The 27,125-nt window shown below is 39.0% G+C and overlaps 1 protein-coding gene across 2 annotated transcripts in view; it reads left to right on the forward strand.

The window, feature by feature from the left end:
* LOC105439777 (transportin-3) overlaps positions 1-27,125 on the forward strand; it is a 63,330-nt gene that overhangs the window by 22,987 nt on the left and 13,218 nt on the right. For both annotated transcript variants that reach the window (XM_030988648.1, XM_030988649.1), the window contains exons 13-18: positions 4,308-4,399; positions 7,466-7,548; positions 10,252-10,453; positions 25,343-25,459; positions 26,508-26,602; positions 26,946-27,102. In XM_030988648.1, the coding sequence (XP_030844508.1) occupies positions 4,308-4,399; positions 7,466-7,548; positions 10,252-10,453; positions 25,343-25,459; positions 26,508-26,602; positions 26,946-27,102 (746 nt within the window). The remainder of the gene's footprint in view (positions 1-4,307; positions 4,400-7,465; positions 7,549-10,251; positions 10,454-25,342; positions 25,460-26,507; positions 26,603-26,945; positions 27,103-27,125) is intronic.

Here is a 27,125-nt window from a genome sequence, read left to right on the forward strand (position 1 = left end):
AAAGGCATCACATAAATTCCAAGAATATTTTCTTTTACCGTATATATATCTCTTGTACATTTTCGTAAGGAATGTTGTACATCAAAGGGCAGGACTACTAAATCCCATTTTCATAATACCTACACTTATTCTTTGGGATGAGGTTTCCTTTCAAGATTAAAACTAATCTTGTCCCGTCACCCGTGCGAACATATCAGTAGGCATTCTCTGATATAAATTTACATCCTTCAGACATTTATCTTTGGCTGTGATCTGTCCTCGCACATTTATGCACTAAATCATCCCACGCACGTTTGACGTTAAGTACTTTAAAGTGGTGCTTTCGAGACTGAGTAGGCGGGAGATAAAACCAATGACGAAACCTAGTGCGTCAGGTGGTTTTATGAGACAGAGTTAATGCATCTAGGTGTCCAGTAATGAATAAATGAAAGCCTTCTGTTGAATGTGTTAACCTATCTTCTTGTAGTGCAATGGTCAAAGCTCATATGTAATGCTCTTAAAGGGAAAGTCCACCCCAAAAATAAGTTGTTTCGATAGAGGCAGAATAATAAGAAAATCAGGTGAGTGAAAGTTTGAGCAAATTCTGAATGAAAATAAGAAAGTTATGAATTATTGAAGTTGTGATCAATCAAATACAAATTGGCAACTCTGTGACTTATTATACGAGCTCTCCTCCATTTGCTTTGTGCATAATATTCCATAAAATCATGTTTTCTTCGTTATTGATGACGGAATATATATTTGTTCCTTGCAGGGGGAGTATAGAAACATATTTGCAATTATTATATTTAGGGTGCATGTATGGTTGAAATTTTTCTTGAGGGAAAATGAAAATTTTAGATTTTTTTAGTACTGAGCAAATGGAAGTTGAGCTCGCATGATACGTCATAGAGTTGCCAATTTGTGTTTGATTGATCACAACTTCAAAAATCCTAACTTCCTTATTTTTAATCGGAATTTGCTCAAACTTTCACTGACTTGTTTCTCTCATTTTTCTACTCCTATTAAAACTAACTTAATTTCAGGGTGGACTTCCCCTTTAAAGGTAGAATATCCCTTTTGCAGCCAACATCAAATTCGGTAGAACTTTGCAGGAATTATGAATAAGTCACATATGTCCTATCTGTGAAATTTAAACGTTAGCAGTGTACTAGTATTCAAATAATGCAAGGAAACCTGTTTACTTATTAGACTTCACTGTCAGACACTATTGAATGACTGACTGACTGATTTTTTTTTTTCTTTGGTAACAACATAAAATGTGCTGTAAAGGGTACATGAGCAGTTTTCTACATCAATAACCCACTTCTTGTAATGGCCAAAATTAAACTGATTGAATCTTTGCGCAGCACAAATCGTACAACCATTTGGTACAAGGGTCTGAAAATTAGACTACTTAATAAAAGGGACTGGCGGACTGCAATCCCTAAATTCCATTCGACAACTAATGATCTTTATTTTCCCACAAAAAGACATTTCAAGCCTTTTTGTTCTAAATTGGTATTAACAGATTACCGAGTCAGAGTCCTTTTCAGGCCTCCTCAATCCTCTCTCTCTCTCTCACATGGTGCACCTGCAAAGCCTACTGTAAATGAAACATTATTTTAAACAAAAATAGAAAAGGAGAAAAAAGAAATGAGACAATAGAGAAGAAAGAAACAAACAAGTTTTTATCTTAACCAATATCTAAATTTTCTTCTGCATCATCTCTTTCTTTTTCATTCCCAAATCTCAGAAACTGGCTGGCTTGAAATCTTTTCAATCTATCGTCACACTCTTATGTAACACACTCCCTTGCATGTCTAAGAAGTAGTATTACACTTGAATTTTTCAAAAGCACATCTGAAAACATTCATTGCTCCACTACAATTCTTCTTAAAGTGACTCGTTAACATTGTTGAAGGTTGATGAAAAGACTTTGTCATTATTCTATGAATTTTAATTGTTATACAGTGCATCCCAGAAAAAATGGCTGATTTTCAACGAAACGGAGTTGAGTCTTTTGTCAATTCTGCTTGTTGCTACGGCAGGAGGCTACTGAAAACAAACCTTAAAATCAAATTATGGAAATGCAAGCATCACTTTAAACTACCAGAAATGTGATTTTCTTTTTAAAATTCAGATACCGCCCGCCAAATGACTTTTTGGTTTCCTTCCTTCAAATTGCTTTTAAAGGGGAAGTCCACCCTGAAATTAAGTTAGTTGTAATAGGAGTAGAAAAATGAGAGAAACAAGTCAGTGAAAGTTTGAGCAAATTCCGATTAAAAATAAGGAAGTTAGGATTTTTGAAGTTGTGATCAATCAAACACAAATTGGCAACTCTATGACTAACATGCGAGCTCAACTTCCATTTGCTCAGTACTAAAAAAATCTAAAATTTTCATTTTCCCTCAAGAAAAATTTCAACCATACATGCACCCTAAATATAATAATTGCAAATATGTTTCTATACTCCCCCTGCAAGGAACAAATATATATTCCGTCATCAATAACGAAGAAAACATGATTTTATGGAATATTATGCACAAAGCAAATGAAGGAGAGCTCGTATAATAAGTCACAGAGTTGCCAATTTGTATTTGATTGATCACAACTTCAATAATTCATAACTTTCTTATTTTCATTCAGAATTTGCTCAAACTTTCACTCACCTGATTTTCTTATTATTCTGCCTCTATTGAAACAAACTTATTTTGGGGGTGGACTTTCCCTTTAATCACTCATGCGTAAAATATGCATCATATAAGTTGCATCAAATGAAAGAAGAGGATCTAAGCTTTCCAAATATGTTTCATTTATTAATTATAATTATGACTAAATTATGATAAAACATCGATAATTCTCGGTTTAGTTTTTTCTGGGACGCACTGTATATATTCCTTCTACTGAACTAACCCTCTAACATGCAAACAATTCTGAAAAAATTCTCAAACCACATACATACTTATGGCTTTCTTTGAAGGCGTCACCCTCTAACAGTAAATTCTCCTAACCATTTTTGTCTCGCCTGTGTAGCAAAAAGCGAGACATACATGTAAGCGGCACTTTTCCGGTGACGGCGATTGCGGCGGCGTCAACATCAAAAACTTAACCTCAGGTTTTTGTTGTGGTTATCAACATCAAGATTTTCAATTTTTAGCATAATTTCAAAAGCGTTTGTTCAAATTCCATGAAACTTGTACACAAGGGTTATCAAGTATCACAAATCATATGACGCAAATTCCATGAAAATAAGACATACCGGTACAGTACATTAAAGATAGGCTTCTAAAAATGTTAACACTTAAATGTCTGGAATGGAATATAGAGCCCAATTCATTGCTTTGTGCCTTTTTACATTCACCTAAAATTTAATTTAATTCTGATATAGTTGGAAGAATCAAAGAATTTTTATTATTAATAATGGTCTGTTTTCACTCAAACTTTCAGATTATCTTAAAGGTAATATAAATTTTTGTGAAATTTTGAAAATTGGAAGGATAGTGGTTCTTTACAATTTTGATATATTTGGATGCCCCTGTGGATGTATTATAAGCACTAGAAAATGTATCTCCTAAAACACTTCTGTTTTCAAGAAACATTGAATATAAAAATTTACCGGTGCTCCCGGTAAATTTTGATAAATTTGAAATAACGGCCGTACAATGGTAGCTGCGACCATGAAAATATCAGAATGTGTAGTTGTGATATACAATTTGCAAACAGGAATAGCTAATCCATTGATTTTATTCAAGAAACATTGTTTTATCGCTTAAATAATATCTTGACCTCGAGAGGGAGCTATACAACATAAAGAGTTAATTATTTACAATTTCATAACTTTAGACTCGATTTCAACCGCGACAACGATCACTGAATATCGTAGGATCGCATATGCTTCCAATATATTCATTTGAACCAAATTCATGACCCCATACCAAAACTTTGTATTACCTTTAAATTGTACTAATATAGCATTGATGTCACTACCTTAGCACCATCTTCTCTCATTTTAACGATGTTACCAAGTCCCTTTAATGTGTCCTTAGCCTAACGGACATTGCCTTGTGTCCAGGGAAAAACTACACAGGGGCTCGGGGCGAATTAGCCCCCGAAATGCCCAAAAGAGCCCCCAAAAGGCATAAAAGAGCCCCCAAATTTTGCATAGAGTTCTATGCAAAACAAATAAAGGATGTTATTTTCATGGAAGCGAGCTTGAAAAGTAGCCCCCCTCCAAATTTTTAAAGTTATTTTTTCCCTGCTTGTGTCCTCTGAAAAAGGCACTACATGAATATAAATCCAATCTTTCTTCTTCTTCTCTCATGTAGGTACAGCCCTGGTGTTGGCCAGGATGCCTTTAGACAAGGTCCAAGATGGTCTAAAGAGATTGGTCCTGGTCCAAGTTACGTCTCTGTCACAGGTATGTAAGGAACCCTGAAAGAAATGGTTCTTATTCAAGAGCCAGAACATTGTTGTTGTCAAATCTGCTTTTTGCTACTGCAAGCACCCAGTGAAAAGGATTTCGTTTGTTAAAATTATGAAAATATAAGGGCTACTTTAAACAAACAGAACTTTGTTATTCCTGTCTCATTTTACTTGATTGAGGTATCATATGAAAGAGCAGAAAATGAACTTTCTAGAAATATGAATTTTTCTTTGAAATTCAGATACCGCCCGCCAAATTACTTTTTGTTTTCCTTCCTTCAAATTGCTTTTAATCACTCATGAATGTAATATGCATCATCTGAGTAGCATCACATGAAAGAGGAGGCTCTAAGCTTTCCAAATATGTATCATTCATTAATTATGGTTGTGATTAAGTTATGATAAAACATCGATAGTTCTCAGTTTCGTTTTTTCTGGGACTCACTGTATATATATACCAAACTTAAAGGGAAAGTCCACCCTGAAATTAAGTTAGTTTTAATAGGAGTAGAAAAATGAGAGAAACAAGTCAGTGAAAGTTTGAGCAAATTCCGATTAAAAATAAGGAAGTTAGGATTTTTGAAGTTGTGATCAATCAAACACAAATGGGCAACTCTATGACGTATCATGCGAGCTCAACTTCCATTTGCTCAGTACTAAAAAAATCTAAAATTTTCATTTTCCCTCAAGAAAAATTTCAACCATACATGCACCCTAAATATAATAATTGCAAATATGTTTCTATACTCCCCCTGCAAGGAACAAATATATATTCCGTCATCAATAACAAAGAAAACATGATTTTATGGAATATTATGCACAAAGCAAATGAAGGAGAGCTCGTATAATAAGTCACAGAGTTGCCAATTTGTATTTGATTGATCGCAACTTCAATAATTCATAACTTTCTTATTTTCATTCAGAATTTGCTCAAACTTTCACTCACCTGATTTTCTTATTATTCTGCCTCTATCGAAACAAACTTATTTTGGGGGTGGACTTTCCCTTTAAAGGGGAAGGCCTCCACATGTTAAGTTTGTTTTAATAAAAGCAGAAGTTTGAGAGGAACAAACTATTGAAAGTTGGACTAATATCTGATTAAAATTAGGAAAGTTTTGAATTTTTAAGATGTCATCAGTGAAACACAAATTGGCAACACTGTCACGTATCTTGCGAGCTTTCATTTTCTTAGTTATTGATGACGGAATAGATTTGTTTCGTACAGGGGTTATATCAAAACATATTTACAATAGTTCTATCTAGAGTGAGTGTATGATTGAAATTTTTAATATTGAAAATATAGACCTTTGATTTTTTTTTTTAAAGTTCAGGGCAAATGGGAGCGGAGCTCACAAGCTACGTCACAGAGCTGCCAATTTGTGTTTGGTTGATCGCACCTTTAAAAATTCATAACTTTCTAATTTTTAATTGGTTTTTGCACAAACTGTCACTCACCAGTTTCTCTCATTTTTCTGCTTCTATTAAAACCAACTTAATATTAGGATGGACTACCCGGTTAAGTCCTCCAAGATTGTTTACCCGTCTCCAGAGCAGGATGAATCTATACAGGTTTTTAAAGCCCCACTGCACTACTTACAGCTACTTGCGCCCTCTATATAGCAAACAATGCCTTAGCGGTGACCGTTGGTCCCCCGTGATCCTCTTTTTCTTATGTTAATTGAGAGCTGATTTCATGAGATAACCACCTGTCAGTGACCTTGCAGGGAGGTCTAATCCCCCTTGCCAACCTTGTGCAGACAGGCTTTAAAGGGTCGCCATGGAGGTATTGGAGTTTGTAAATTTTACAGAGTCACTGTCCTGTTAACCCTTCCTTCAGTTGGTGCCTACTATTTCCTAGATACAAATCAAAGTCCTTGATATTTTGCTTATTACTCAGTAATTGACTCTTTTTCATAATAATTTAGAAGATGGAAGTCATTTGTCATTTTTATGAAGCGATAATTGTGTCTGGATCTGTTGCAATTACAATTTTACTGCTGAAAACGCCACCATGGATATTGGGTTTAGGTTAATGTTTGTGATTTAGGTTAGAGGCAGGATTCGGGTTAGAGTTTGGATTAGGGTTAGAGTTCGGATTAGGGTTAGAGTTTGGATTAGGGTTAGAGTTTGGATTAGGGTTAGAGTTTGGATTAGGGTTAGAGTTTGGATTAGGGTTAGAGTTTGGATTAGGGTTAGAGTTCGGATTAGGGTTAGTGTTCGGATTAGGGATGGGGTTAAAGTTAGGTTTAGGGTTAGTATTAGGGATGGGGTTAGAGTAAGGGTTAGAGTTAGGATTGGAGTTTGGATTAGGGTTAGAGTTAGGATTAGGGTTGGGGTTAGAGTAAGGGTTAGAGTTAGGATTGGAGTTTGGGTTATAGTTTGGATTAGGGTGAGAGTTCGGATTAGGGATGGGGTTAAAGTTAGGTTTAGGGTTAGTATTAGGGATGGGGTTAGAGTAAGGGTTAGAGTTAGGATTGGAGTTTGGATTAGGGTTAGAGTTAGGATTAGGGTTGGGGTTAGAGTAAGGGTTAGAGTTAGGTTTGGAGTTTGGGTTCGAGTTTGGATTAGGGTTAGAGTTCGGATTAGGGATGGGGTTAAAGTTAGGTTTAGGGTTAGTATTAGGGATGGGGTGAGAGTAAGGGTTAGAGTTAGGATTGGAATTTGGATTAGGGTTAGATTTAGGATTAGGGTTGGGGTTAGAGTAAGGGTTAGAGTTAGGATTGGAGTTTGGATTAGGGTTAGAGTTAGGATTAGGGTTGGGGTTAGAGTAAGGGTTAGAGTTAGGATTGGAGTTTGGGTTAGAGTTTGGATTAGGGTTAGAGTTCAGATTAGGGATGGGGTTAAAGTTAGGTTTAAGGTTAGTATTAGGGATGGGGTTAGAGTTAGGATTGGAGTTTGGATTAGGGTTAGAGTTAGGATTAGGGTTGGGGTTAGAGTAAGGGTTAGAGTTAGGATTGGAGTTTGGGTTAGAGTTTGGATTAGGGTGAGAGTTCGGATTAGGGATGGGGGTCAAATGTCATTTTGATGGAGGATTCTGCACTTTTTCCAAATCATATTTTAGATCGTGAAAGGTGAAGCTTCATCAAAACAAGGTGCTTCAACAGATCCGGTGGTGTGGCTAGACAGACTGGCTACTATATTCAGGTAAGCATTCCAACTCATTATGCATAGAATTAATTGCCAACTGCCCACCCCCCCCCCCCTCCTCACAAGAAAGAAACACAAATATTTCATTGTTTTTTTGTTTTTTTGTCCAATGTATGTTTGACATGCATTGTCATAAAATTCAGTTGAGACACTACAAACTTTACAATGATGTACATAACAAAGGAAGTTATTGATGATGCAACATAAAAATGATTCTAATGTGTCTGACCTGTTATTTTATGACTTTTTGCTTGTGGGCTGGACTTTATTGAAAGGCAGTGAACTTTAAGAATTCTTAATTTGTCTTTTTCCTCCATAGTTTTTTGTTGCTTTTCTTATGAACTTGTTTGTCTCTTGCCAAATTTGTTAGGATTTTGTATTCCAACAATCTTTTTACCAGTATTTGCAATTACATGTACTTTGTTTTGTAGTTTTTTAGATGAGGCCTTTTGGTTTTCTTGTGCTTTTCATCATCCATTTCTAACTTATCTTTGAAATGATTATCTGAGCATATTCTACACAGAAATTGAATTCAATATATATACATGTAAGCCAAATACATGATATACAGTCAAACCTGCCTTAGCGGGTACCTGTCCATAACGACCACTAATGATTCCCTTGTAGAGAATTCATGTACTAACTAACTTGCCTATAACGACCACCTGCCTAACACAACCACAACTCACTTCCCCCAACTCTCCTCACTTCCCCAACTCTCCTCATTTCCCCTAACCCTCCTCACTTCCCCCTTCTCTCACTTCCCCCAACCCTCCTCACTTCCCCCAACTCTCCTCACTTCCCCCAACCCTCCTCACTTCCCCCTTCTCTCACTTCCCCCAACCCTCCTCACTTCCCCCAACTCTCCTCACTTCCCCCAACCCTCCTCACTTCCCCCAACTCTCCTCACTTCCCCTAACCCTCCTCACTTCCCCCTTTTCTCACTTCCCCCAACCCTCCTCACTTCCCCCAACTCTCCTCACTTCCCCCAACCCTCCTCACTTCCCCCAACTCTCCTCACTTCCCCCAACTCTCCTCACTTCCCCCAACCCTCCTCACTTCCCCCAACCCTCCTCACTACCCCAACCCTCCTCACTTCCCCTAACCCTCCTCACTTTCCCCTTCTCTCACTTCCCCCAACCCTCCTCACTTCCCCCAACTCTCCTCACTTCCCCCAACCCTCCTCACTTCCCCAAACTCTCCTCACTTCCCCCAACCCTCCTCACTTCCCCCAACCCTCCTCACTTCCCCCAATTCTCCTCACTTCCCCCGATCCTCCTCACTTTCCCCAACCCTCCTCACTTCCCCCAACTCTTCTCACTTCCCCCAACTCTCCTCACTTCCCCCAAATCTCCTCACTTCCCCCAACCCTCCTCACTTCCCCAACCCTCCTCACTTCCCCAACCCTCCTCACTTTCCCCAACTCTCCTCACTTCCCCCAACCCTCCTCACTTCCCCCAACTTTCCTCACTTCCCCCAACTCTCCTCACTTCCCCCAACCCTCCTTACTTCCCCCAACCCTCCTTACTTCCCCCAACCCTCCTCACTTCCCCCAACCCTCCTCACTTCCCCCAACTCTCCTCACTTCCCCCAACTCTCCTCACTTCCCCCAACCCTCCTCACGTCCCCCAACCCTCCTCACTTCACCCAACTCTCCTCACTTCCCCCAACTCTCCTCACTTCCCCCAACCATCCTCACTTTCCCCAACTCTCCTCACTTACCCCAACTCTCCTCACTTCCCCCAACCATCCTCACTTCTCCCAACTCTCCTCACTTCCCCAACTCTCCTCACTTCCCCCAACTCTCCTCACTTCCCCAACCCTCCTCACTTCCCCCAAATCTCCTCACTTCCCCCAACCCTCCTCACTTCCCCCAACCCTCCTCACTTCCCCCAACTCTCCTCACTTCCCCCAACCATCCTCACTTCCCCCAACCCTCCTCACTTCCCCCAACCCTCCTCACTTCCCCCAACTCTCCTCACTTCCCCCAACCATCCTCACTTCCCCCTTCTCTATTCTCTTTCACATTTCCTTTCACACATTTCCTCTGCCCCCCCCCCCCCAACCCATTTTCCTCTCTCCTCCAAGCAAACTTGCTCACTGCTCCCATTATATATTTTTTCCTCTGGTTCTCCTCTTCTCACTTTCTTTCTCTTCCCTCCCTTCTATCTTCATGTCATACTGTACTTATTGCCATACCTTTTCTCCCTTTTATACTCTTCTTTCTCTCCTCTTCCTTTCCATTTGTGTTTCCTCTCTTCAATAAGTGAATGGAATGCTGTCCAATTCAATGATGCAATTTCCCAATAAACAGGAAAACAAAGAGAGTAATATAAAAGAACTAAGTCATCTTCCTCATTAGTCCTGTCTTGATCAGCTCGAGTTTGCCAAATAACCCCCCATTTTAGCGATCCCGATTGCATCCTCATCAGCCCGCAGTTGCAATTAGCAGGATATTTGGTCGTGAAAATATCCTGAGAAATCTTGGTTTCCAAAATATCCCGCTATTAGGAAATGGCGGGCTAATATGCGCCCGTCCGAGCTAATTTGTGATGAGTGTATCGGTCTGGTGAAGAAGCAATTTCGAGCTTTGTGATAATATCAAGTTATTTGGGAAACTTGAGCTGATGAGGACAGGCCTATTGTAATTTGTCTTTCATCTCCATCATCCTTACACTTCTCTCTCTCTCGCCCATACAGGCACACCAATCCTCAAATCACCAACGGCCAAGTCCACCCCTGTCTCGTCGTCCTGCAGGAGATCTGGCCCGTCCTGTCGGAGACGTGCACCAAGTACCAGGCTGACATCAGGGTCATCGAGAGGTACTGCAGGTGCCTAAGGTTCGCCATCCGCTGCATCGGCAAGTCAGCGGCTGCTCTACTTACGCCGTTAGTCACCCAGGTGAGGTCAAGGGTCACCACAAAGTGTCTTCACAGGGATAGAGACCTAATAACACCAGGGGGGTGTTTCACAAAGATCTTAAGTTGAACTTGTCTTTAAGTTGGACCTAACAATTATGGAAAGCCGTTAGCATCTTGGAGAATATTTTGTAGTAGTTATATTAAAAGGCATCAAATGTTGATTCAAATTAGTGCTGTAAGTCAGACGCTATGTTCGTGTTCGGTTCGGTTCGGCAGAGTTCGGCAATTTTTCACCCGAACTTGGTTCGGTTCGGGGTTCGGTAATTTAATTGCAAGCAGCGTTATAGCCACGGCCGTCGGGACTGGGCAGGCCGCCCGCCCTGCCGGGCCCGACCGGCACGGAGGACTTCTGCACACTGCTTCCGACCAGCACAAATTTCACATTAAAAAACTGCTCTAAACGTAATTATTTGTGAAGAAAAATACTACTTACATTCGTATTTCCGTCTTGAATCGTGTTTTATTTTCAATTTTAAAAGAATCATGTTTTAGATTTGTCAATAAATGATGTTTTTAAAAGATTTTCCGAGATGGTTGTTGTCTAATGTTAGAGTCATAAAAGGTGCCATCTTGAATAGAGACTTTCAGGCTCGCCAAGAACTGTTTTTTATAAGTTTTTATTTTCAATAGGAAAAATATAAAATCCCTATTTTTCCTGAATAAATAAATACCATACTATAATATATATTTATTTCATTATTTATATTGTAAAATTTGTCCGATATGGTTACAATTAAAATATTAATTTTTTGTTCAATGGGTTTGAGCAAATTGAGCTGAACTTGTTTTGATCACGCACATGTATTCTTGCTTATGGCTTGCGATCGCGACGTAGCGTGGTCAGGATTTGGGATTTAAATGGCGCCAGTGAAGTTGCGCCCACCACTGGATAGGCATTAATCACAAGGGCGGAAAATGGGAAAAAAAGTAAATATAATATGAGCAATCATAACATGAAAATTAAGTACAAAATGAAAAGTTTATTAGCTTGCAGAAACGTTTACATTTTTTTTGCCGAACATCCGAACCAGGCCTTTGCGTTCGGTTCGGTTCGGTTCGGAAGTGCCATGTTTGGCGAACTTCCGTTCGGTTCGGCGGTTCGGCGGTTCGGCTACAGCACTAATTCAAATCATTAATATTTTTCTATTATCGAGGAGATTCATGTTCTTGATGGGGAATTTATGAAAACTCTAAAATACTTGAATGTTTTCTTTTGATTATATTTTATTTATATTTTATTTCAAGGTTACAAATGGCTTTCCATAATGTTTAAGTCAAACTTAGAGCTAAGTTTGACTTAGGATCTTTGTGAAACACCCCCTTGCAACTTTTATATTACCAGTTAACACTGCATAACTCTACGTCGCACAGGTCAAAATTTTGGTCCTTGGTCGAATCAAATATTTTTGGACTGAACTATGCAATACGTGTTATCTACTTCATTACATTTTTCTGACCTCTCTATTTCATAATTGCCATTCCAATGCCAATTAGAATTGCCTTTGGTAGGTGAGAAAGTTCTTTGAACCTTCGTCTTACCGGCAACGGCTGGGAAACCCCCTCAACCAACATGACCATGCCAGCACAAATATTTCCTCTTTCTTTTTGCCAGAAGTGAATTCAGGTCTTCCCCCCAATGAAGCTAAGGTTGTTTACCCATATACCCGTTTCATTTTCTTGCAATTGTGGTATTTTTCCACCTACAGTAATTCTTAGGTTAAGTTTTGATGGGTTACTCTGTTTTTTTTCTTCTCCAAACTATTTTTTGCGGTCCCAACTGACTTGACTTATACACAGTTAACTGAATTTCATCATAGCCAGCTCATTGAACACCAGTGTCTCTGTATTGTCAATTTTGAAATCCATGACAGCTTGGAGATATTCTGGTACACGTATAAGGAAGCAATTAACACCCTCAACGAATGCACCACCATGTTCTGACCATTGAGAAACTAAAACGGATTAAAGTGACTTGGTAACATTGTTGAAGGTTGATGAAAAAATTGCTTAAAAATGATACTTATCATATTCCTTCTACTGTACTACATTTGTAACCCTCTGATATGCAAAAAATCCTGAACAAATTCTCAAACCACAAAGATACATGTATCTATGGTTTTCTTTGAAGGCATCACTGTGCAACACCCTCCAACAGTGATCAACAGTAAATTCTCCCAACCGTTTTTCCATGAAAAAAAGACATAAAACAGGCCATTAAAGATCTGTCAATACTTAAATGTCTGGAATGGTATGTAGAGCCAATTTGTTGCTTTGTGACGATTAACATTCACCTAAAATGTAATTAATTTGTAATAAAATAGTTGGGAGAATTAAGGAATCGATCAGATCAGTTTTGTCCAATTTGCATCATTAATAATGGTCCCTTTTCACTCAAATTTTCAGATTATCGTTAATTGTACATCTAGCATTGAAGTCACTACCTTAGAACCACTATCTCTCATCTGAACAATGTTACCAAGTCCCTTTAAAGGGATCCGGTAACTTTGTCTCATATTCTGAAACAAAATTCTGGATTTAGCTCATGCTGCAGTGATAATTATAAACCTTTAGGTCAGTCAGGAACCCCATGACTTTTACAAGCCAATCACCTGTCTGATTATCAAGATATTTATGATTGGAATTACAAATTTTGAAAACTATTTGCTAAACGGTTTTCATAACACTACAGTCTATTGGGGAAAACAAGTATAGTAAAACCGGTCACTCAAACATTTTTACTTTTTTGAGGCACTTCTTGATCATTTTGGTGCGCAATTTTTTTAGGGCTTCAATATTACACCATATCACAGACACTGATAACTTGTAGGGCCGTGTATCTCAGATTTAACATTGTTAAACGATCCCTTTAAGACTTAATCATTTCTTTCCGGCCCAGACAAATGGAAAAAATGAACAAAAGACATAAATCTTTCATGACGTAAGATGACCATGAAAAGATTTAAGGTACAAAGAAAAAGCAAACTTTCTGCATCATAGTGCTATCGTCAATGCCAACTTGAAATGATAGATGTGCTAATTGCCATTAAAAAAAAAAAATCCTATTTAATGATGAACCAAAGTTATTAATTTCCTCTTTGTGATCCAAGAAAACTTTTCAATTTGAAAAATTAATGTTCAGCCTGGCAAAGAGAGAGAGAGAGAGGGAGGAGGGGGAAAAATGGTCCCCCCCCCCCCAAAAAAAATCATCTTTTTTAATGGATTTTTCTGATGAACATCTCTATTTCAAAACTATGTGAAGAAGTGGTAAATAGCCGATGGGTATGGGGTTATTGAACTTTGAAGTTTAAAGGACAGCCAACTTTAGGAAAACAGAAAGGGCAAACAAATATTTCAGGAAATTGTCTTCAAGAGATAGAGAATCTTTGAAAAGAGAGAAGGAAACTATGAAAGAAAGAAAAGAGAGAGGGGAAAGCTGTTTTTTAAGGCTTCGTTTAACGATGTTAAATCTGAGATGCATGGCTCTATGCGTTATCAGTGTCTGTAATATGGTGCAACAGTGAAGCCCTAGAAAAATTGTGATTCAAAATGATCATGAAGTGACCTCAAGAAAGTAAAAATCATTTCCCCCAATAGCCTGTAGTGTTATAAAAACCATTAGGAAAACAAATTCTTAAATTACGATTTCCTATCCTGAATATCTTGATAATAAGACATTAGATCGGCTTGTAAAAGTCAGTGGGTTCCTGACTGACCTAAAGGTTTATAAATATCATTGCAGCATGAGCTAAATCCAGGATTTTGTTTCAGAATCTGAGACAAAGGTACCCAATCCCTTTTATCAGCCAAATGTCCAAACCATCTCACTATGTGTCCTTAAAGGGAAAGTCCACCCCCAAAATAAGTTTGTTTTGATAGAGGCAGAATAATAAGAAAATCAGGCGAGTGAAAGTTTGAGCAAATTCTGAATGAAAATAAGAAAGTTATGAATTATTGAAGTTGTGATCAATCAAATACAAATTGGCAACTCTGTGACTTATTATACGAGCTTCATTTGCTTTGTGCATAATATTCCATAAAATCATGTTTTCTTCGTTATTGATGACGGAATATATATTTGTTCCTTGCAGGGGGAGTATAGAAACATATTTGCAATTATTATATTTAGGGTGCATGTATGGTTGAAATTTTTCTTGAGGGAAAATGAAAATTTTAGATTTTTTTAGTACTGAGCAAATGGAAGTTGAGCTCGCATGATACGTCATAGAGTTGCCAATTTGTGTTTGATTGATCACAATCACAATTCATAACTTTCTTATTTTCATTCAGAATTTGCTCAAACTTTCACTCACCTGATTTTCTTATTATTCTGCCTCTATCGAAACAAACTTATTTTGGGGGTGGACTTTCCCTTTAAGCTTCTCCTGGATGTTAGCTACCTCCAGCCCCTTTCATTTTTCCTCGTTTCTCTTTCTCTCAATGTTACCCCTAGTATCCTTCATAACATCCTCATTTATGTCACCTCCTGTATTAGTGCGGTATGGTATGTAATCCCGTAGGATTTTTTTGCCAAAATTGATTTTTTGGCTGTTTTGGCTTCAAAAGGGTCCCAATTGGCCAAAAATGATGGGGTTCAAATTTTGAGACCCCTCCTTCACTTCCTGGGGGGGTCCATTTTTGGCGCCAAAATTGCATATATAAAGCGCATATATAAAGCGCAATAGGGAAATAGAGTTTTAGATCTATCTATTACGTCCTCCCTCTTATCTGGCAAATGCGAGTGGCGCGCTTTACAAAACAAATTTGGAAGCGATCATTACCCAATCTCTATTCATATCATACTAGATAAAAAGCACAACGATAATAAACAAGACGAAATGGAAGATATCAGATGGTCCTTTCGGAACATGAACTGGACACTTTTCTCGGTAGAGTGTGAAAAAATGTTTCATCGGGAAAACGAAAAAAATGTAAGTGAAGACCCAACAGAGTTATATCTACACTTTATCAGTACGATCACCGAGGTTATTCAGAAAACCTATCCAAAAAAAGGTAAACGACAACGAAAACCCATCCCTTGGTGGAATAAGGAGTGCTCAGATAAAATAAAGGAGAGAAATAGAGCTAAAAAGAAACTAAATAGAACAATATCGATTGAGAATTTAAACGACTTTTTGAAGAAGAAGGCAGAGACGCAGAAATTCCTTCGTCAATGTGAACAACTATACTGGAACAACTTCTGCCAGAAACTTAATCGATTTGTCCCGGAATCTAACATCTGGAAATGCATTAAAAGATTGAATGGCATACAAACCAAAACAAAAAGAATTCCAGTACTGAAAGACAAAGAAAGGATTATGCAGTCGGACCAAGACAAGGCGGAGTTACTTGGAGGTTTCTTTCATACAATTTTTACTACAGAAGCGCCAAAATCAACAGAAAAAACCCGAAGTTGGCAGCCGAATCAGGAAATAATGGATAATACATTAAAGGAAAGTAAAGTACATACTCTGAATGGGGCATTCGGACTAGCAGAATTCAATAGAGCCATCGAAAAGAAAAAAAATTCTGCTCCTGGAAAAGACAGAATACCGTATTCAGTTTACCAAAACTTGCCCCTTGTGGCGAGAGAGTACGTACTACATTTCATTAATTTAATCTGGGAATCCAACCAAATCCCTCCCCAACTCAAACACGCGATAATGGTCCCAGTCCTAAAACAGAACGGAAATGCAAGTGAGGCATCATCATATCGACCCATAGCGTTATCGCCATGTCTCATAAAAATCATGGAAACGATGATTAAAACAAGACTTGATTGGTTTTTAGAGAAGCATGAGATATTACCTACTTTTATGAGTGGGTTCAGAAGAGGCCGTAGTATAACAGACAATATAGTAAATCTTGAAAACGATGTCCAGAAGAGTATAAATAATAAAGAGCATACTTTAGCCGTTTTCTTAGACATAAATAAGGCATATGATACAGTATGGATAGAAGGCCTAATTCACAAACTAGGAAATATAGGTATTCAAGGAAACATGCTTAGATTTCTTCACAACTTTTTAAAAGACCGCACTTATCAGGTACGCGTTGGTAGACAACTATCGCACGAGTTCAAGATGGAGAGAGGTCTCCCGCAAGGTAGCATACTGAGTCCCACACTCTTTAACATAATGCTCAACGATATCCCAACAGACCCTTCGATAAAAATATCCTTGTATGCCGATGATTGCGCGATATGGATCTCACGCAGCAATATTCCTTTCATTACCAAAAAAATACAAAATTATATTGATGACCTACATAGCTGGTTTACGTCCTGGGGTCTCCAATTGTCCCTAAAAAAGACTGTTCCCCTACTTTTCACCAAAAGTACCAAAAACCATGAGATAAACCTCACTTTAAACAAAATACCACTAAAATGTGAAAATACACACCGATTCCTAGGTATATTATTTGACAAAAAACTTACCTGGACCCAACATATAGAGTATATATCCACCAGATGCAAGAGAAAGTTAAATATTTTAAGATGTTTAACTGGTACGTCATGGGGCAGTTCATCTAAGTCCTTAATAATGGTTTATAGAGCTTATATTCGCCCCCTTTTGGACTTCGGGTGTGAAGCCTACGACAGTGCATCGGAAAACGTAAAGAAGGTGTTAGATTCGATTCAATACCAATCCTTAAGGATATGTGCAGGTGCCCTACCGGTAACTTCACTAGCGTCTCTCCAAGTAGAAATGGGAGAAGCCCCATTAGATCTTAGGAGACAACAACTAGCCCTAAAATATAAGCACAGCATAGAACAGCAACCTAAGCATCCAGTTTTTCCAAGTTTACAACCTTGTTGGCAGTATCAGTATATGAAAGGAAAACAGTGCAACAAACCGTTTGGTTATCGAACAGAAAACTCTAACAAACACCTTTCTGTAGAAAAATTAAAACCCCTAAACTTCCCCCCATGGTTACTAACGGAGCCTGTTATATCAATTGAATTGGCTAGTCAGATAAACAAATCTGATAATCCACTACTTTTGCAACAGAGAAGTTTAGAAATAATAAACACAAAATGGTTCAGCCAACTTCACATATTCACAGATGGGTCCAAACTTCCTAAAGAAGGACGTTGTTCTGCAGCTTTCTATGTTCCTTACTTCGCGTGTAAACAATCAAAGAGATTGTCTGACGGAACATCCTCATATAGAGCTGAGCTGGCGGGGATAATGCTGGCCCTCAATTGGTTACACCAGTTAGATACTTTATATGTAGGATCAGTTATATTCAGCGACTCATTAAGTGCCTTAGTAGCAATAAAGAACAAAAAAGAAGAGAATTTTATTTCAGAAATACTTGTAAGCTTATCCCACCTTAAATTAAAAAATATAAATGTTAGCTTTGAATGGATTCCCTCCCACTGTGGAATAACGGGAAATGAATGTGCGGATTTTCATGCTAAGGCAGCCCTCAGCAAACACATTGAAATAACAAACAGCCTTAATATCTCAGAAGTGAACAGCATTTTAGAGAGGCATTTTACCGAGCTGTGGCAATTAAGATGGCAGGTTTCTCCAAATACACATTACAAAACAATCCAAAAATCGGTTGCACAAACCTTCAATTGCAAACTAGAGCGAGCAAAAGAAAAGATAATACGTCGTTTACGACTTGGACACATTGGTCTTAACGCGGATCTAGGCCGAATGGGAATACATCCAACTGGACACTGTAACTCGTGTCGAGAAGTAGAAACCACTGAACACTTTATAGCAAAGTGCCCGAAATATTTAATTGAAAGATCCATGCTACTCGCTGAAACAGATTGTATAAATCCCGACGATATTTTAAGGCTCTTAAATTCATCAGAAGCTAACATTCAAAACGCTTTATACCGTTTCGTTCTAAGAACGAAACGTTTCAACTAACCCAAAATAATCGAGCTTTTTTTTTTTTTTTTTTTTTTTTTTTTTTTTTTTTTTTTTTGCACCACCACTCACAAAAGCCCACATTTTGTTTGTTTCCCCTAAAAAGTTTAATTATCCAATGCAACATGTATTATAAACACCACTCTATCACAAAATTGTTTTTCTTTTGATCGAAGATTCATTAAAGTCTGCGAGGTCGCTCAAAGCCAATTTCCCCGGAAAAGTACCCTCTTGATTTTATAATTGTTGATCAATTCCTTTCTTCTTTCGAGTTTCCAGATTATTTATGTATCCCAAAGGGAGCCCCCTGTCTACACCCGAGAGACAGGACGGTGTCTGGACGGTGTCTTAGAACGGACAGGACTACGCGGTAACCTACAGGATACAAAAATCTACATTTTGTCGTATTTTTATTTATTTATTTATTTATTTTTTATTTATTTTTTTCTTCATCTATTTTCTCTTTCATTTCATTTTAAGGGGGAAAAAAAAGAATAAAAAAAAAAGAGAGAAGCCTATAAATTATTTAAATTATATTTTTGATACTCATATTTTTAAAAAAAAGAGAAAGAAAGAAATTAATATTAAAAAGAAAGGCGTTGGTGATAATAGTCAGGTTTTGACTGATTGCCATTACAACAAAAAACAACAACAACATTTGGTGTCTTCCACCCTAATTCATATATTTTTTCGCCAATTTCAATGTGAAGTTGTCTGAGGTATATACGGATCCATTTTTAATGATATCGCGTCATAAAACTTTTTCACTTTGACCTTATGGGGGCGCAATTTGCGAAAAATTGTGAAAAAACTGGGAAATATTTCCTAAAAAATGTGCCCTTCTTCTTTCTTTTGGGCTTGAATTTTGAAATAATAAGTGGAAATGGCATTATTGTGTGTTGTGTGTTATTATACAGTGGAATAATTGTGAAACATATCACATGTCATTAACACTGTTATTTTAGGCTGTTAATATAAAAATCAACCCTATTTTAGTATTCTATCAAATGAATAACTTACTTAAACACCAGATGGCGCCAAACACCTTCAGATGATAATATAACAAAATTCTCAAATATCAACTTCTAGGCACTGTAATTGCACCAGTCAATCAGAAAATTGACAAATTTTATATGTAATATTTTTTTTCAAATGCAAAATAATACGAAAATGTTGATATGGTCCCCCCGCCCCGGAAAAAAAACAAAACAGAAACAAGTTGAGCTATTTTGTTCCGAAATACTTGTAAATATGGCACAATCTTGATCTAAATCAAAGAATTATTTGGAAATATTTTCCAGTTATAAACTAAACATAAAATAAAATCGGGAAAGGGGTAACCACCTACTTCGTGGTTACCATGACAACAGGAAAGTTAATTAGACTTCCAGTAAAAGTCAATCGCTGTCACTATATGGAGCATCCTCCCTTGTCCGGTTTTCACAGTCTCCACTATAGCATTTACAGAGAGGAGTGCAGGGCAAATCGTTGTTGGAGCAGCTACACCGTCCCTTGCATCCTGATTTGCAGCCACATTTGATGAGTTCAAGTACTGCCCGTGGTGCAGGGAGCGCAAGACACTTGACTGGAAGACATCCTCGATTATCTGAATACCATCCATTCTCTTCGGTAGTTAGTCTTGTATGATTGATCTCTCATCGTGATGTAATTGGCACGGAGGATGTGAGGTAGTAATGCGGCACGAGTTGGAGGTAACATCTCACCTTCCAGGTTCTTTGATCGGAACAGTTCCCATCTGAGCGATGGTAGGGTTGTTGGACCTGATGAACAGTATACACGACATATAAAATGCTCTAGTACCTTCACCTGTGTTGGAAGCTCTCCATTGCTAAGCTCAGTTGGAATGGAACCCTCATCCAGTCCTTTGAAGCAGATAATGGCAGGATCATCATCAAGCTTTAAGTAGGCATTGATCCATGTCTTCTTGGATATCCCAACAAACTTTCCTCCCCAGTCAGCACCAGAAAAATTATGAAGTCCAAGGAGGCCTTGACATTGTTGATGTCCAATGACTTGAACCTGCTCCAGCACATCTATTTCTCGTTTCTTTGTACCCTTGCCTGTAGAAAATTGTAGAGAAGTGGGCACTGCATTGTTTCCACAAGATGCTAGATGAATTAAGAGAAGGAGGACATCAGTGTCAGGGGACCAGACAGTAATTTCTTGCAAGGCACCACTAGCAGTAGAGGCAAGGAGTTGATTAGGAATCAGGGTATCAGCCTCTTCATGTGTGTGCGCCTCTTCAAAATCATGTCCCTTGATGAAGGTATCATACACAACCTCTAGCTTGAAAGGGCTGTCCGTGTTCTGTGAAAAGTTATCATGCAGCCCCTGACCTAACAGGCACGTCGCTTTTTCTTGGTTGACGATGAAGATAGAAGCTCCTTGATGGACATTGTGAGCTTTATTTCTGGGTGTATCTCGTATTCTACTGATGTAGTTGCTCTCTTTTGTCGAGTCTTGTTCTTTAATGACTCTTCCATATATCGATCAAACACAACTCGACCTTCATCATAGCTAGCCATCATCCCTTCAATGTGCCTGTTGAATGCATTCTGCAGGTCTGACATCTTTTGCATGGCAGGTGTCTTTTTCATGCCTTGAAGTACACCCATGACGTCAATTATCAGCACCTTGACAGGAAGATCATGCAAGAGGTTAGGTTGTTGGGCTGCTCCAGAAGGAACCTGCGTTATCTCATGTTCTACGGTAACCGGAACCTTTTCCTGCATCATTTCAACCTGTGGGGAAGTTGAATGATTATCCTCCACGACATCGGGCTGTTTTACAGCATCGGGAGGTTCTGCCTTTGCATCTTCAACTGCATGCATCAGACTTGCTTTGTCTGTTGAGATGTACAAAGAACCATCGACAGCACATAGTGAACGGGGAACCACTGACATTTCATATTCACCTATTGTTTCCGCAAGTTTAGGAACTAAGCTTGGGCGGCTGCCTTGGATGATAAGGAATCTTCCCAGCAATTCACGTTCCTCCCGCAACTTGATGACCTTGTCTCCAACACGTACTTTCCTTTTCTCCATCCAGTTAGAAAAGGATTTCAGCTTCAGTTTCTTCATTTTGTCCCACACCGAGAGGGTTGATGATGAAAGCAAACAATCAGATACAAACTCCTCAAAGCGCTTCTGGCCCTTTTATGCAAATTGGAGAATGTCACTTTTCGCTTCATTTGACACAAGTGCCGATGAAACCAGACTCTTCAATTGTGTCTTCTCCTTGAAAGGATTGACTCCGCAGTGCAGCTCGATTAGGTGGTGTAGTTTCAGAGCATTCTTCTTTGACCTCACTGCAATGTCTCCTGAGAGCTGATGATGCTCCTTCCTCACCGAAGCTCCAGTAGCTTTTGGGAAGTCATTGAGGTAGTGATTTACCAGAGCAGCAAGGTGAGGTGTGGTAGTGACTAGTCGGTCCAGAGCGGCTTCATTTCTTGTGAGTCCAACCATCCCACCATTCCCCTTTAGTTTCTTGATTTCTTGCTCTAGAGCCTGATCAGTGAAGAGAAGGGAAAAGGGTATCTCTGACTTTGCCACCACAAAGTCTCCAGACTTGAGGGCATTCCATGTTTCTGGATCATCCTCTTCTAGGGCATTCATTTGAGCGAGATGGACTGGCATCAGGCGAGCATAGTTCAGGAGATCATGAGCAAAGAAGTACTTGGTGAGGTCTTCTAGTGATGACAAGTAGCCCTCCCAGTCCCCTGATCGACATGAACTAATGAGATGTAGAAGACTCTCCACCTGGTTAAGATACTGAGTCAAGAACTGGGCAAACTCGCCAAGGTCTTCAGCTTCTTCAAGATCTCCACCATCTCTGGGTCACGTCCATGAAGTTTTTCTTTGAGAGAATTGCACTGGATGCGAATTGGACCCTTGGGAAGATCCGATAGTATGGCATCAAAACGCAACATCATGATTGCAATGCTTGCAGTAATGTGGAATTCAAGGCCACGCGTATAAGCTTTACCACCAAAGATCCTGCGAAGAGATGCTGAGGTGTATGCACTACATTCGATAGCACACGTGTCAAGACCGCTACCGTCGATGGTTTTGCCAAGGGCATGTAAGGCAGCGAAAGCAATGTGGAGAGCTCCCGCTCTTAAGATCCAGTTGGCGTTTCCCACCGACTGCTGAATCTTCAACGCTCGGGAGTAAAGATCGAGATCTGGCGTTATCAATGTCTTTCTGTGAGGGCCAACAACAGTCGCAGATATTCCCTGGGATAACCGAAGAACAGTATAGAGGGTCCCATAATCAGTTGGCGATGTCTTGAATAATGGGGCAACCACCGCTGTGTTTGTAGGCGTGCTAGCAGGAGAGGATTGAGACAACAATAAGGACCTAGTTGCAGCCCATGTTGGAAGAACATCATTCTTTGCTAGTTTATCTGATTTCTTCACCTGCTTTTTGATGATCACGACAGAGTCTGTTTCCTCTCTGTCCTTTGAAGACCCAGCTTCCCCCTTGTTGCTAGAAGGCTCAGTTTCCTCATCATTTGTAGACTCTGCATCACTTGGCATCTCTTTACTGCGCTGGGCTTCTTCATCGTGCAGCTGAGGTTTAGTTTGGATGATTTCTCGGTTGTCATCTGCTGTAAGGTAGTTCACAAGAGCCCAGGTATGAGTGAATTCTTGAGAAATGAGATTTTGTTTCCTCTTCTTGTAGGCCTGAAATCTCAGTGGGCTAGTTCTGATGACTGGCTCTGGAAGCACATTCATCTCAAATGCTAGAAGGTCTTGCGAAGAAAGTTTCTCGGGTATGACAAGTGATTGATTCACTGGCTCTCCATCTACAGCCTGTTGGTTGATTACAACCACTGTCCCGTGAAAGGTTCCTTGCCCTGTGGGTGTGTCTTCCAAGAGACCAATGTTGGCAATGGCAAACCAGATGTTCACACCCTTCTTGACAAAATCAGGAAGACAAAACCCCCCAGCATCCTTCATTCGTTGAAGAACTGACTGCTCAACTCTCTTTTCTAGATCAAGTATCTTGTGATAGTCACTTCCAATGTAGACTTCCGAAAGGTTTTGAACAAGGTTCTTGTCACGAACTCGAGAGTTTTCCCCAATTTCCTCATAATATTCCAGAATTACAACGCACATGGCTTATAAAGATCATGGCCTTCTAATTGTTTTATAAGGTCATTGGTGCGTGCGAAAGTGTACAAATCAGTAATAATAAATTTTTATATCACCAAAATCGTCTGCTTTTCAACTTTGCTGCTCCCCATTGGTAATTCTTTTTATTTAATACACACTCTTACAGAGCACACCATCCACACAAAACCCAAGAGAGGGATACTGCTCCTTTGTTAATGACCGAAAATGCTTGAGCACATCACAAATTTTAAAATCTAGATTTGCCATTGGCTATATGTTTAGGCTTACCTTGGAAAATCAGGCAATATACTGCAAAATAGAGGTCTTTATTCTGTCAAACTTGCGAAGACCAAGGAACAAAATAACTTTTACCACAGAAGAGCTGGAAACAATGATCACAGAGCAGCATAATTATGTAGGAATGTGTGCGCGCTGTGTGCGCGCGAGCGCACTTGCCTGTGAATGTTTGGGTGTGTGTGAGTATGTGCGTGTGGGAGGAAGGGTGAGTGTGTGTGCATGAACGTGCGTGTGTGTGGGTGTGTGTGCGTGTGTGTGTGGGGAGGTTGATGTGAATACATGAAGGTTGTCTGTATGTTTGTTTCTGTCTCTTTGTGTTTGGAAATGGGCTAGTAAATATATATGATAATGGTAATAAAAGTACTACACCTTAAAGCAGCTGGCCGAACAATGACAAAGGTACGCAATTTGGGCTGACGGGGGTGGGGTAGGGATGGGGATGGGTTGGTTAGAGGGTTTATCCAACTAAAAGTCTTCAAATTACCTTTCTCGCTGTTGAGGGATAATCACAGTTCTAGAAAACAACTCAAGTTTTGTGAAACCAGTCATTAGATGAATGACACACCCAATTTTAGCGGGTCTCATGATAGGAAACTACCCCCCCCCCCCCCCCCCCCCCAGAGAGGGGTTGAGGGTCGGGAAAATTTGAACCCCATCAATTTCTGATAGCTTGGACCCCAATCAATCCAAAAATGCCAACAAAAAGAAAATCAATTTTGGCACAAAAGTCCTACGGGAGCTGTTTCAGCGACATACCGTACCACACTATATCTTTGCTTCCTCCTTCGTCAAATCACACGTTTCAAGGCCATACACACTATGAATATGACTGACAAAGAAAGCGGACAAAATATACAGTTCCTCAGGTAGATAAAGGAACATCCCTTCACTGCTATTATGTAAAAAGGTGTACAACAGGTGAATATGCATGTGACCCCTGTTCTACACATGTTTACATGATAGCAGGGAAGGGATGTTCCTTTGTCTACCGGAGGAACTGTATATTTTGTCCGCTTTCTTTGTCCTTCATATTCATAGTGACAGTTGCACTGGTCGTTTAACTGCCTTGTACAACTTGAGATGGTGGAATTAACATAAAGTTAACATTTTGGAGAAAAAAAGAGATAGCCCACTACTACATGTCTGTAAATTTAGAAAAGGCAAAATTTGAATGATTTGTTTGTCCCTTTTGCCTTAAGTCCGTTTTAATAGAGTCATTTGTGTATGAACAAGCACACCCCCTTATCACTATAAATATGACAAAGAAAGAGGACAAAATATACAGTTCCTCAGGAGACAAAGGAACATCCCTTTTAATACTGCTATTATGTAAAAATGTGTAGAACAGGTGAATATGCATGTGACCCCTGTTCTACACATGTTTACATGATAGCAGGGAAGGGATGTTCCTTTGTCTACCAGAGGAACTGTATATTTTGTCCGCTTTCTCTGTCCGTCATATTCATAGTGTATGTTCCATAGAAATTATCGTAATTAAGAAACCTATTTAGTAAATTCTTATAATTTTCTTTGTTCCTTTTATCTATAGATGGTGGGTTTCTACCAAAGTCATATGCACTCCTGCTACTTGTATCTAGGCAGTATATTAGTTGACGAGTATGGCCGAGAACCTTCCTGTGTTCCAGGATTGATTGACATGCTCCAGGTGAGACTTTGTTATTAGTTGCATCGTTATAAATCAATGAATACAAAAATGAAAAATAAATTGGTATGTCTGGGGAGTGTTTCACAAAGACTAAGATCGACTTAAAGTTGGACTTAACTATGGCAGGCAGTTCATGCCACTAGTTTCTATCACCATTTCTATCTCATTTATGATCTTCATGTAACATTTTTTCCTTCAATAATAAATTATCAAAAAATGTAGATTTGTGATCATGATTTGTACGTCCCTTGAGAGACCAATGCCAGTAAATGGTGATAGCAAACAGTGGCATGAACGGCCTGCCATAGTTAAGTCCAAATTAAAGTCAATCTCACTCTTCACCCCCTGGGCTCTTCTGTTGTATGGAGCAGAAACATGCTCATTGAAGGTACTATGTCCCGTTTGCAGGCCAAAAAAATGAAAAGGTTAAATTCCAACGGCATCTGAAAGAAACTAATTTAGAACTTTCCTAAAAAAAGTGGGGCTTGAAAAAGTCTTCAAGTGGGAAAATAACGACTATTAGTTGTCAAATCGACTTAGGAGCTATAGAGCCATTAAGTAATAGTCTCGATTTTCAGACCATTGTACCAAATGGTCATCCGTCTTATGCTGCGCAAAGATTCAATTCAGTTTAATTTTGGCCATCACAAGAAGTGGGTTATTGATGTAGACAAATGCTCATGTACCCTTCACAGCTCATTTTATGTATGTTATTACCAGAGAAAAAAAAAAACCAGTCAGTCACTCAATAGTGTCTGACAGTGAAGTCTAGAAAGTAAACTGATTTCCTTGCATAATTTGAATATTTGGACACTGCTAACATTCAAATTTCATAGATAGGACATACATGACATATTCATAATTCCTGCAAAGTTCTACATAATTTGAGGTTAGCTGCAAAAGGGACATAGTACATTTAAGACATGGAGTGGAATGTTGCTACAAGAGTTTACTAGGGTGGCAGAAAACAGAGATCTGTAAAAAGAATGTTGCCTCCAAATAATTCATATCACCAGTTGATAATTTCCTTGTTTTTATACAAATCTAGGCCTTTATGGGTCCAACCTATACAATCCTCCAAGAACCAAACGGACTAAGGAGCCATCCCGACACAGTAGACGACTTCTTCAGGTTATGCACGAGGTAAGATCAAAAAAATATTATTAGAGATATTAACTATCATAACAGCTTAGTAGTAATTAGTAGTAGCACCAGTACTTCTAGTAATAACAGTGGTAATAGTTGTAGTTGTAGTAATGGTAGTTGTAGTGGTAGTAGTAGTAGTAGTGATGGTCTTTGTAGTAGTGGTAGTGATAGTAGAAGTGGTGGTAGTTGAAGTAGTGGTAGCAGTAGCAATAGCAATAGTAATAATAATTATAATAGTAATGATAATATGTATTGCCTATTTTTGTATTGTAGTCCCACTCATAACCATTTCTGGTGGGTCTTCTTTAATACATTGTCCCACTCATACACTTCCACGCAGGTTACTTCAAAGATGCCCCCTAGGAATCCTCCAGTCTCCCGCTATGCAATCAATTCTACCCTGTGCCATTGCAGCCATCACTCTGGATCACAGAGAGGCCAACGCGTCTGTCATGAAGTTCTTCACGGAGGTCATCCAATGTGCAACAGCAAAATGGGTAAGATTGTAATGTCCTCAATA

The sequence above is a fragment of the Strongylocentrotus purpuratus genome, unplaced genomic scaffold, assembly GCF_000002235.5.
Source record: "Strongylocentrotus purpuratus isolate Spur 01 unplaced genomic scaffold, Spur_5.0 spur5_scaffold_17, whole genome shotgun sequence".
NCBI classification, from domain to species: Eukaryota; Metazoa; Echinodermata; class Echinoidea; order Camarodonta; family Strongylocentrotidae; genus Strongylocentrotus; species Strongylocentrotus purpuratus.